The sequence below is a fragment of the Balaenoptera musculus genome, chromosome 2, assembly GCF_009873245.2.
Source record: "Balaenoptera musculus isolate JJ_BM4_2016_0621 chromosome 2, mBalMus1.pri.v3, whole genome shotgun sequence".
NCBI lineage: Eukaryota > Metazoa > Chordata > Mammalia > Artiodactyla > Balaenopteridae > Balaenoptera > Balaenoptera musculus.
This window is the reverse complement of record NC_045786.1, coordinates 6,620,567-6,633,353: the sequence shown is the minus strand read 5'-3', so window position 1 is coordinate 6,633,353 and position 12,787 is coordinate 6,620,567. Positions and strand designations below refer to the sequence as shown.

Here is a 12,787-nt window from a genome sequence, read left to right as displayed (position 1 = left end):
AATCACCCTCTGTCACACAGGCTTGCCGGGGCACTTGGTACTGCAACCAGTGGTGTCAGCAAAATCTCCTGGTAAGAAAAGACACCAGGCTGGATATATAACTTAGACGCATCTTTCACCTCTTTCCTGGAAGGAAACCTCCCTCACTAATACCACTGCTCCATTCAAACAAACAATTCATCACTGCCCTGGATGCTGAGCTATTTATACCGTCGGTGCTAGTTCTTCTCAAGAAATGATGAATTTCCTCTCCATGACTATAGCTTATGTCGTGTACCAAGGATAAACATGTTTTTCACTTATTACTCCGATGCTATTTTCTTTCTCCTTATTGTTTCCTATTTTCTATTTTCTAACATTCCCTCTATGCTTTCTGCGGTCTCTGGAATGTCAGCAAAACAATACAATGTTCATTTCACCATTACTGAGGAAGCAGCTTCAAGGATGATCATAAAGATCTGTTTGTACATGGGAATCGCAAATCGAGACCAGCTCTAAGCAGGAAGGAAGATGTTTACATGTCACATAGAGCCGGGGCATGGAGAGACCAGTTAATGCAAACATTTGGTGACACAAAATATTTTAAGTTTATTAATTTTCTCTTTTGGGTTCTATTTGTGGAAAAGGATATTAAATGTGGGTACCGGTGGTCAACGTGCTCAAAAGCTTGAGTTCAGACTTGAGAGCATTTGGTTTAATTTATTTTTGGTTTAAACACATTTAAACTGAATACAAGCCATCCATTAAACACTTATGTACATCTTTGCAGCCCACCAGCAAAGCATGCAGACAAATGCTCACCACTGTATTTGAATATTAAAAGTATTCTCAAATACTTTTATCTCTAGAACTTATGTTTTGGGAATTTGATGTTTAGTATGTTGCTGTTGCCTCTCCAGTTCTTTCTACATTTCTGCATTTTTGTATTTTTCAGGATAATGTTAAAATAGTCATGAGTTTCTATAGAGTCTGAGGATGGAATATAATCATGGACCATTTTAGATGAAGAGGGATGTTTAAAATGCAACCATTTCTATTTTCCATCAAATTCAGCACTTCCTCGCTAAATTCATTATTTGAATGATGATCTACAGAATGGTTTTGGGGAAGGCATTTACAACATTATTTAGTGTCTTTTGTTCCTTGATTCAGCTACTAGTTACATCCATTCTATTATTTGAAACTGCAATTAAGGGTAAGAAGCAAACATCAGGAATTTGCTTTGCATCTTCGTACCAGACTTTCTATCTAAAGGCTGCAACTTTTATGAGATAGGTATCTTTTTCTGAAGTGATGCAAAGCTTCATGCTACTGCAGGATCAATGTTACAGACAATGATGGTGAAAAACAGAAACTTCAGGTTACTGAAGTGTCTGGAGAGATGGTGGTCCTTCCCTATGGAGTGCTTTTTCTTTTTCTCTTTTTTATTCTGAATACTTAGAAATATAAACAGGGGATTTTTCCAGATGAAAATATTTAGGACTACCTGAACCTTTTGGAAAATATACATTTATATAGATACAAAGAAGTGATTTAATAAGCTTTTGGTAAAATGAAGGGATATGATAGATGAATTGATTCCATCTGTATCCCATCACTAATTTGGGTAAAATTTTTAAAACCTCTAAGATTCAGTAGAAGATATTTAAGTTAAATTCAAAAAAGACCTGATTATGGTCAGACAAGAACACCTAAGTTAGAAAACCTTCCTTCCTAGAAATCTATCACAAAGTTGAGGGGATATGGTTTGTGACACAGGTTGCAGATTTTAAAAATCTACTACATTCTTATAGAGATTATATATATATATATTTTTAAGACTTTTAAAAATTTTATTTATTTATTTATTTTTGGCTGCGTTGGGTCTTTGTTGCTGCTCGCGGGCTTTCTCTAGTTGTGGCGAGTGGGGGCTACTCTTTGTTGTGGTGCGCGGGCTTCTCACTGCGGTGGCTTCTCTTGTTGCAGAGCATGGGCTCTAGGCACGCGGGCTTCAGTAGTTGTAGCTCATAGGCTCTAGAGCACAGGCTCAGGAGTTGTGGCGCACGGGCGCAGTTGCTCTGCAGCATGTGGGATCTTCCTGGACCAGGGATGGAACCTGTGTCCCCTGCATTGGCAAGCGGATTCTTATCCACTGCGCCACCAAGGAAGTCCGGGATTATATATTTTTTTAAAAAAATTGTAAACCTCTAATTGAAGTAGCTATTAGAAAGTAATCCATTGTGTAAAGTAATTACTCTAAAAGTCATCACACTCTAATGACTTCACTTCTTGCAGGACAGAAGGTAAGTTTAGAGATTAGCCATCTTGCACACCAGTATTTGAGAACCAAATTGTAGGTACTGACTTCAGAGTCATTGTTATATTAGAACAAGGGTTGAACACACTGAGCGTGTGCTGTCTATATCAGTGTTTTTCAAACTTTTAAAATTGCAGATCACAAATATATATGTGTGCGTGTATATGTATACACGCACACATATATATTTATATACATCCTACAGGATGTCTTACAACACACATTTACATGTATCTGAAAGGAATTTTTCATGAACTCTGATATATTCCATTCAATATCCTTTTCTTTTCATCCAGGTCTAGAGCCATTACATTGATTCCCTTACTGGCTAAAGGGTTTAAGTCCACACTTGGGAATCCCTGGCCCTCATGACACATTGCTCTCTGTAGGTCTTTTAACTCATGAAATATTATTTTCAGCCATGAAGGAGCAAACAGAATAGACAGAGACAAGGTAAAGTCACACTTGAATCCTGGGGCAGAGTCAGCCTTAGATAAAAGGGGCAGCTCCCTTCAGGGTTTGGCTTAGAGTTGCCAGAGAAGGCCCTGCCTTCTGAGTATATGATCTTACCTGCATCCTGCCTTGCTGCTCACAATTAAACCATCAGAGACTCATTCATCCTTGAAAAGTTAGATTTCAAGATCGCAAGCTCAAAATCTATGCTTTTTTTTTTTGCAGAAATTTTGTCCTCAGGGATTAGCTGACCCCCAGCAGAGAGAATGGCAGGATGTGGTAGGGGTACTGGTGCGGGGTGGGAAAAGCCATGTGCATCAGAAAGAGGAAAGACGGAGGAGCAGGTGGGGTGGGAGCGTGCTCAGGACAGAATTTTACTCTCACACCTTGGCCTGCAGAATGGATCTCTTCTTCAAAAACCAAAAAAAAAAAAAAAAAGAAAAGAAAAAGAAAAAAACTGAAATAACTAATAACTGAGAAACAAAGGAAAATGGTCTGTGAACGTCTGGGTTCTAATTTCAGAAGAATGTTTAAGGTGAAGGAGCTTGACGAGGGCATTCATTTCACCATGGATCCTCTTTAATACTGAATGCTGATGATATTTCAGGCATGTAAAGGTCTAACCTTCTGATTTGGAGATCGAAGTTAATGCTTATGTTTGTTTTCTCAAGTCGTGGAACTGCAAATCGGAGGCCCAGGGAAGACTAAAAAAAAAGAAAAAAATCACAAGACACTAAGTTTATTACATGGGAGGAACCTTATACACAGCATAGAAATCTTTTTAAGTCATCCCTGAAAATCCCCACCCTAGACTGCTGTCCCTTTTTCTGCTTCTACCTTGGGGTAGCTGAGACTTCGGGGCCCAGGTGATGTGAGTCCCTACATATTGTGGTTCCCTCTCTTCATTTATCCTCCTATCAACTCTTTTCCTGCCACCTTCTTTATGTGCTAAATTAAAAACAACCTAAATATACGAGAGGAGATTGATTTAGAAAACTGTGATAATTCTGTTTGATGGACATTTATGTCATCATTGAAGTTACATCTGTGAAGCCTATGCCATGTGGAAAATGCTTCTAATGTAACTATGGTCAAAAAAGAAAAAATGTTGCAAAGTTGTATGTGCCATGGTTTCACCTATGGTTTTAAAAGGCTACCAGTGGAAAAATGACTGTACAGGAGTGAGGGTGTCTTGTTAGAAAATATACCAGGATAATATGCTGCAGTTAACGGTTGTGAGTGTATGGATTATTTTTTCCACCTTTCTTTCTTTTCCAAAGTTCTAAAACTGTTCTTAATATTTTTATAGTTTGAAAACAGCTTTTTAAAAACCTGGAGAAAAGTGAATCCAATGATAATATAAATAAGGAAGTAAAAATAATAGCTAAGACATGTAATTCTATTACTTAGGCTCTCATGCGCTGTACTAAGCCTTACATGCAATGTCTCATGTGATCACAACATCCACACTACGAGCTATACTGTGAATGCTGACATCTTACCGTCCAGCAACAATCTGAGGATTAGGGAGATTCAGTGCCTTGTTCCAGGTGCAGAGCAAATACACTCTAGATTTGGAACTGAAATCGCTACAAGCCAACTCCAGAACCTGGAACTCACAGCCACTACACTATGAGAATCAAACCAGCCATCAAACTCGTGTTATTATGAACCAGTAATAATATGAACTAATAATAAACCATCATTTTTATCATAAATCGTCAGTTCACTAGCCCTTACCGAACGAGCTGCAAGCCAGGTACTGCCCTGGTGGCTTTACATCTACCGTATCATTGCATTGCTCCAAACATTCCTACAAACAGGTATTCTCCCATCTCCATGTGACTTGCCCAAGGTATCACTGCTGATCGATGGAGAAACTGGGATAATAATTAGGGTATGCCTAATTATTAAGCCTATACATCCTTATGCCCCAGCCAGGATGAATTCCTTTATAATTCCAAACGTGCAATTTTCTGTCAGACCTCTGGGGCTTTGCACATGCTCTTCTCTCGTCTTTACAAACTTTTAAAGTCTTTTCCTGCTTTTTCTACTTGCAGAACTCCTACTCATGCGTCAAAGCTCAGGACAAGGGATCCTCCTGCAATACACCCTCCAAGCCCACAGGCCAGGTCAGGCAGAAATGTTCTCTTTATCCTTTGTCTCCTTCTTTGCTACTCACCCATGACTCAACCTATGATATTGCTAAATTTTAAGTTTCTTATGGAATGGGGATTGTACATTTTCATCTCGATATTATCAGACTCTAGTTTAGTACCAGGCATATAGAAGGGGTGTAATTAAAAATGGTGAAAAAGAGTGTGCCCTTGTTTGCACACTTCCAGTGATGGGGAGCTTACTATACTGTGGGGAGGCCTGTTTAATGTTGGTCTTTTATTATTCAGCATGAGATGAGGATACCCTAAAGGTGTGACAGTTTCATACTGATAAGAGACATATGTTCTTAACTAGAACCAAAAGCCAGATCTCTGGACATTGATTCTAAAGAGCCTTTGTTGAGCCACTATTTTTTTTTTATTATCCTACTAGAGAGACTTTGTGAATTTTTACAAATCTTATCAGTATATAAATATTTTACATTACTAAAGCTATTATATGAAAATGATGTTACTACTTACAAATCAGAAGTAAACTTCTGAATACAACCTTGAATGCTTTGTTAAAATAAAACGTCACTTGAAAACTACTTTTTAAAAAATATCAGGACTGGGATAATTAATCCTGGCAATTTGTGATGCTTTTAAATAGTTAGGACTACTTTTACATTTGGAATTTTACTACAACCCATTGAGAGTATTCTTTTAGAAGTACAAAATGAAGAAGTAAATAAATCAAAGCATTTTATAACAAAACAGAATGCAATAAAATTTGATGTGTTTAAGGGCATTCAAGGGTGAGATAAGAAAGCTATTAGGTTTCTTCTACTATAGACCTCAGAGATAAACGAATACAAACAATTTACTTCCTTGACTTCTAAAGATTATTTGCTGGTAAAATGGATTGACATCTTTTCACAAAAACACATTTGTGGCTAAGACCACACTGCCATTTTTACCCTCCACTTTGAACAACACTGGTGTCCAGTTTTTGTTCCAAGATTATCCTTAGTTATTGATGACCTTAGATGATCTCTGGTCTGGATTTAACACTTTTAATACTGAAAAAGGAATGAGTGCCCGGTCACCTATAGATGCTAACACCATTACCACCATGTCAATTCATTTCTGTCTGGCCTTAGGTAGACCTTTTCCTATCAAATTGGGTGGCTGAATTTTTCTTGAAAACTAGTCAAAGGGTTTATTAGCGTCTAGATAAAAGGATTCTAATGAAGAATGTTCTAATATCTCAGCTTAGACATCCCATTCTATCTTTCATGGCTTTGTTGAAAAATCTCATCTGTTATTCATTAGTTTTTATCCAATTTTTGCAGACCTGCTAGAACGTGGGTTTTTTGTTGAGGCCTGGTTCGAATCCTGATTCTGTTCTTCATTATGTGAGACTTTGGGTAACTCATTTGATTTCTCTGAGTCTCAGTTTCCTTATCCGTAACACAGGAGAAATACCTGACTCATAGGATTGTTGGTAGTTGTGAAAATTAAATGAGATAACACACACAAAACACCCAGTAATGGAATTATAACACAGAGGGCAATCAATACATATTAGTTATAAAAATCTATTATAAACATTTATCTTTCATTTAAATATTTACTTTTTTGACCCAAGAAGTGAGTTTACTAGACTACAGCTTGGCATATCTTTTAAATACCCAGGATGAATGGAATGATAATCAATTTAGAATATAAAAAGGCAAACATATTATTTTAGCACAGTATCCTAGAGTATAAACTGGGAATAGGTGTTACTGGATAGAAAGTTTCAAAGGCTCAAATAAATATGAGAAACACTGGGCTAGAAGGTTTCCTTACTGCAGAACTTCTCAGCACCTTTAAAATGAAATAGGCACCTGAATGTCCCAGAGGAGGATATGATTCTCAGCAGTGACTGTAGGGCTCCCTTTTAAAGGCTTGCCTCAGAGGATTAACACTCTTTGGAAGACGCTTTGGGAAGCTGTTCTAATACAAACCTACACACTTACACATTTCCAGGAAGGTTTTTTCAAACAGGCCATTTCATTATCAATGAATCATAAGCATCTAATTTAAAACAGAGGAATACATATGTTTAATTTGTAACACTTAATTACGTAGTATTTGCAGATTTCAGGGTTTTTTTCCTGATTTATGACTCCATAAAATAATGATTTCTACTGTGATATTTATTACAAGGAGTTACTCTGTGTATACTTAAACTGCAATGGCATAAAATGAATTTATTGACCACAAGTAATCCTGAATGGGAAGTTCCTAAATCTGGAAACAAAGAAAGAAAAAGAAGACTCCTTATTCTTTCATAAGCCTATTACAGATCATGAGTGATCCTTTCTTTTTTCTTGCTCTAAACAATTTTCTGCATTATTCTTTATCAAGTAAGATGCATGGAAAATACAGACCTGGTAAAGCTGTTTTAAAACCTGGATTATGGTAATATTTTAACAGGAAAACACTGTGAATGATATTCACATGGGAGGTATATCTAAAGTAAAAGTTTAATCATCTTTGCTAAAATTCTTAATTCTGTTATTTCTTAAATCCTTTACATCGTAGTTCTTGGATTCAAAGAAAAAATTTGTAGTGAAATTCAAAGAAAAAATACTCGAGAAAAAAATCTGTAGTAAAAAAAATAGTTTTTAGAGATTTGTTGAGACTGAAGATATGTAAGACTGATGTCAAAAGAAAAGGCCTATGAAAGTATTCATCATTTTGTGTATTTTAGCTCGGATTGTCCACTCAGTGTGGGTTGTGATGCAAAATCCCACCACCCTGGGAATTTCCTGCCTAATTGGTTTTAGTTGCCAGGTGCTAAATTGCTGAGTGCTAATTGGGGGGGATTTCCACTAGTTCTCTTTAAAATTCAATTAGACAGAAATCAGTTAAGTGCATCTGGGTTTCTCTTACATTTGTTCCAGCCACCATAGGGTTCCCAAGGTCACACACCACCATTCGGGTGACATTGTCCATCTTGTACTCACAGCTCAGTGGTCTCAATGCCTGCAACGGGAAAGAACACCAGTGTAGAGTCAGGGGCAGAATAAACGACATCCTGTCGCAAAAGCAATGCTGTGGGCCAGGCAGCTTCCCTTGATTTCAAACACCTGTGTGAGTGCCTGAGCCCAAGGGTTCATGTGTGACCATCAACTCAGAAGAGAAGCTTGTGAGAAAAGACCAAAGTTTAATTTTAAGAAGAAACGTGTTGGATGGGTAAACACATTTGTTGTGTTTCATTGAGGAAGAAAATGCATAGTAGAATATATATATATATGTGTGTGTGTGTGTGTATATATATATATATATATATACACACACACATATATTTTTTTTTTCTTTTTTTTTTTTTTGGCCGCTCCGCGTGGCATGTGGAATCTTAGTTCCCTGACCAGGGATTGAACCTGCACCCCCTGCAGTGGAAGCACTGAGTCTTAACCACTGGACCACCAGGGAAGTCCCTGAAAATGCTTAGTAGACTATTTATATGAACATTTTTGAAATGATTTGCACTACTGTTCATGTTCAATTTGGGCCATGAAGATCATGGATAATTAAACATGACTAAACAAATTAACTTTTGCAAACATGAAATGACAGCAATATGTATATTATAGATTATCCTACAACCCAATGACCATTTGCAAGAGAATTGCTTTGGACACAGATTTCTCCATACCATGGTTCCATTTTGAGATTACATACCCAATCTTTGTTCAATCCTATAAATACTTAAGATGGGAAGAGAACACTTTTTTATGTTTACCCACTGCTTTTCATCTCCCGTCTTGCCCCATATCCTGTTCTGATTAGAATGTATAAAAACTCAAGTTTGAAGAGGCACTTAGAACTATGTGCTGGAGAAGGTCTCAAGGTTACACCCGACGGGCTTATTTTACTTAGCCAGATGTCCTTAAGGGCCATCCATGTTGTAGTATGTGGCAGAATTTCCTTCCTTAAGGCTGAATAATATTCCATTGTATGTGTGTACTGTATGTTGTTCATCTGTTCACCCATTGATGGCCATTTGGGTTGTTTCCACCTCTTGGCTATTGTGAGTAGTGCTGCTACGAACATGGATGTGCAGATATCAATTGAGATACTGATTTTATTTCCTTTGTATATATACACAGAAGTGGCATTGCTGGATCATATGATAGTTCTTTGTTGAAGTCTTTGAGGATGATGTAATTTTTAAGGGGAAAATTTTGGGAGACTATTGTTTTGCTGATTGTATGAGGTGGTGTTAGTGTATTTCTTATTGGGCCCCAGTTCTTGAAAACTGCTTTGTTTAACTGGGCACCAGGAGCATCTGATAGCTCAGGAATAATTTTTTGATTATTGTTCATTCATTTTGGAGATTTCTTTGAGGCTCAAAGAATAATTTTAGAAGATGATCTGGATCTTTAACTGCATTTTTGAGTCCATTGCCAAAGCCTGTTATTTGTACCATAATGGCAATTTAGTACACAAGGGAAAATAAGGGTTATATTTATTGCAGCATTTGTGTTTGTGTTTAAAATATTGTTTATTTTAGCAAGAACAAGATTGTGATTCAACACTGGTTTCAGTTTAGTGGAAAAAACTGAGATTGTGGTGTTTTGCTTTCTAGTCTTCTGTCCTATGTTTATGTGGAAAACAAATGAAAGGAAAACAGTGAAATCTAGTGGAAAAGGAGTTATTAACCTATGTTTGTGTTATTATAAATGTTCCTGTGTTTAAATTAATGGATCTTTACAGTGGAATATTATGCCAGAATTACAAAGGATGTGTTATATCTATGAGTGTTGATGTGGAAAGATAGTCTATGAAACGTAGACGTAGAGATGGAGGTGTGTATGTGTGGGTAGAGAAAATAGTCTGCAAGGATATACAAACTGAGTGGAAAGAATTAAAAGTTATTTCTATGTGGTAGCATTAAAAAAAAAAAAAAGTTACACCCGACGGAGGGGAAAGTGAAGGGGGTTTATCTTTGGACTCCTGTCCTCTGCTCACAGCTCTCCCTTGTGTCTTCAGGCTAGAAATCCACATCTGGATCTCCACCCTGAGCCCCTTTCCATCTTTCAAAACCTAATGTCCCTATGGCCCTGCTCTTGCCTTTGGTAATAGCTACATATGTTCATCCATTATTTTACTCTAACTTAAGTGCTACTGATATATTTATTACCTGTCAGCCTCATGCCCAAAGATAAGCTTGCAAACTGAGGACTTTCACAAAGGACCCCATGAGAGGACCATGGAAGAGGGTTCCAAATACAAGGACCACTTATCCGTCTGTCAGCTCTATCGAAATTTCATTTAAGGAAGTAATGTGAATTTTCAAGGATAAGTTTCAGAAACCACCTCCTTTCCATTCTTTCCACATGGTTGAGAAAAACCAAGAGCCAAAACCAAAGCAAAGAAAAGGCAAACAAACCCCAGACACCTAAGTCAAGAGCTCTGTGGGTAAATCATACACTTTAAGAAAATAAGCTTAAGCAGGCAGGGGTATTTTTGTATCTGTTCTCTTCCCAGTGCCTAGAAAAATGTCCAGCACAAAGTAGTAGACGGTGTCAGGAGATACACAGCAAACGTGGCTCCCAGTCTTCCCTACAAGGAGCCTGAAATGAAATGAACAAGCACACAGCTGAGTATAAGGCCCTCTTCCTGCCATCAGCCATTGAAAGGTCTGTTTTAACTCATGAGAAAGAAATGAAATCTCTGATATTCAGAGGCAGCATTTAATACCTGCTCTTCCCAAATAACCCGAGTGACATGTTAGTATCCTAAGGAGGTAAGAAACATATTTTCCAAAAGCTGATAATATTTTTGCTTCTCAAAGGTAGCTTTAGCATGTATTCAAGTTCTGAAGGATCCATAACTAACCCTAAATGTACAGAGATGTTTTGTGTTGGGATTACTAACTCAATCCTGAAAACAGAAAAAAAAAAAAAAAAAAAAGAACTCAGCAAAAGCTTTCCAAAATACCCACGTGTCCCTTGAATATAATTCAAGGATTTTGTTTCTATAGTAAATATTTTTATCTTATCTGAAGGTTGAAAGTCATATGTACATTTTTTCCCCAGCTTTCTAGAAATAGCTTTTTCACATCAATCAGAGATCTTTTCTCTCCCCAGATTCCCCACCCTTTTTCTTTTTTTAACCTTTATTTCCTCTCTCTGAGTGGGAGAAACAATGATTGTTTTTCTAGATATTTCTAGATTATTTTCCTCAGCTGTTCCTTGGACCATCTTGTTCTCATCCATTTATAGCTCTTAGAGTATTATTCATTCACTGAAAATATTTACTGTGTACCTGCCACTTACCAGGCACTGATCAAAAAAAAAAACCACGCTTGTCCTCCTTAAATGTCCTATTATTATTAGACTCGTAATAAGGAATCACAAGCAATTGTAACAAGCAGTGGAAACACACAATTAGTACAGTTTGTTAAGTTTCATGAGAGCAGAAATTCACAGTGATGGAGGAGGACAGGCACATAGAAGTAAGCAATCAGAGAAGACATCCTGGAGGAAGTGACGTAAGCTCATAGGGGGCCTGGCAGCTCAGTGGTTAAGAAGACGGGCCTGGACCTGACAGCTGAGGTGTCAATCTTGGTTCTGCTACGTAATAGCTGTGTAACTTTGGGCATGTTTCTGAATTTCTCCTTATCTATACAATGGGGATAATGAGAGCCTTACTGTTTCTCTATCAGGCTGTTATGAGGACTAAGTAAATTGAATACTTGCAAGAGCACAGAGCAGAGCCCAGCTCATAGCAATTGCTCGGTGAATTTCAGCAGCCTCAATCGTTATTAGGCTGAGGCCTGAAGGGTGAGTAGTAAGAAGTAAGCTGGAGAAAGGGGATGAGAGAATAGAGTTACAGAGGGAACAGCAGTGCAAGCTCTCTGTGGCGGGAGGGTGCATAGGTGTTACAGAAACAGAAATTCCATCCCTCGAGGACTAGGGTGGGAGGTAAAGGAAAGAAGCAAAGGCTTGTGATGAGGCTGAGGAGGTCAGCAGGGGTGATGTAATTAAGGGCCTCATAAGTCATCTCAGGGATTTGTAGGACTTTATCCTACAAGCAATGGGGAGCTAGTGAGGGTTTTCAGCCAGAGAGTGACAGGGTCAGATTTGCATTTTAGAAAGAGGGCTTCCCGGGGCTTCCCTGGTGGCGCAGTGGTTAAGAATCTGCCTGCCAATGCAGGGGACACAGATTTGATCCCTGGTCTGGGAAGATCCCACATGCCGTGGAGCAGCTAAGCCCGTGAGCCACAACTACCGAGCTCGCGTGCCACAACTACTGAAGCCCACGCGCCTAGAGCCCAGGCTCCGCAACAAGAGAAGCCGCTGCAACGAGAAGCCCATGCACCACAACGAAGAGTAGCCCCTGCTCACCGCAACTAGAGAAAGCCCAGCAACGAAGACCCAACACAGCCAAAAAAAGAAAGAAAGAAAGAGGGCTTCCCATGCAGGGAAGGGGCTGGAGGCTGGGAGATGGGGAGATGAGTTAGGAGACTGGTGTAACCATCTCGGGAGAAGATTGTGCCAACCTGGAGGAAGGCAGGGACTGTGGCAGTGAGACAGATAGAGGATAGGGTTGGACAGGTGTAGGACTGACTTAGGCTTTAGAAACTGGGTGGAGACTGGCGTGATTCTCTGAGATAGACTAGAGAGAGGAGGAGGAGTGTGGGAAGATGACGTCTAGTTCCGGACGTACTGAGTGTGAGGTAGGTTGAGACAGAGGAGTGGAGCATGTATGAGGTCCCTTGAATAGACACAGTCATAGTGACAGAATGTAGAACGCTGAGTACCAGAGGCTGGGGAAAGGGGGTAAGAGGGAGTTGGTGTTTCATGGGTACAGAGTTTCAGTCTGGGCTGATGAGAGTGTTCTGGAGATGGACGGTAGTGATGGTTACACAACAACGTGATTA

General features: G+C 38.7%; 1 protein-coding gene across 1 annotated transcript in view; it reads right to left on the bottom strand.

Moving 5' to 3' along the window:
• ITGA8 (integrin subunit alpha 8) overlaps nt 1-12,787 on the bottom strand; it is a 182,768-nt gene that overhangs the window by 59,709 nt on the left and 110,272 nt on the right. The window contains exons 21-22 of the mRNA XM_036844499.1: nt 7,789-7,881; nt 3,374-3,453 (exon numbers count right to left, since the gene is read on the bottom strand). Of these exons, the coding sequence (XP_036700394.1) occupies nt 3,374-3,453; nt 7,789-7,881 (173 nt within the window). The remainder of the gene's footprint in view (nt 1-3,373; nt 3,454-7,788; nt 7,882-12,787) is intronic.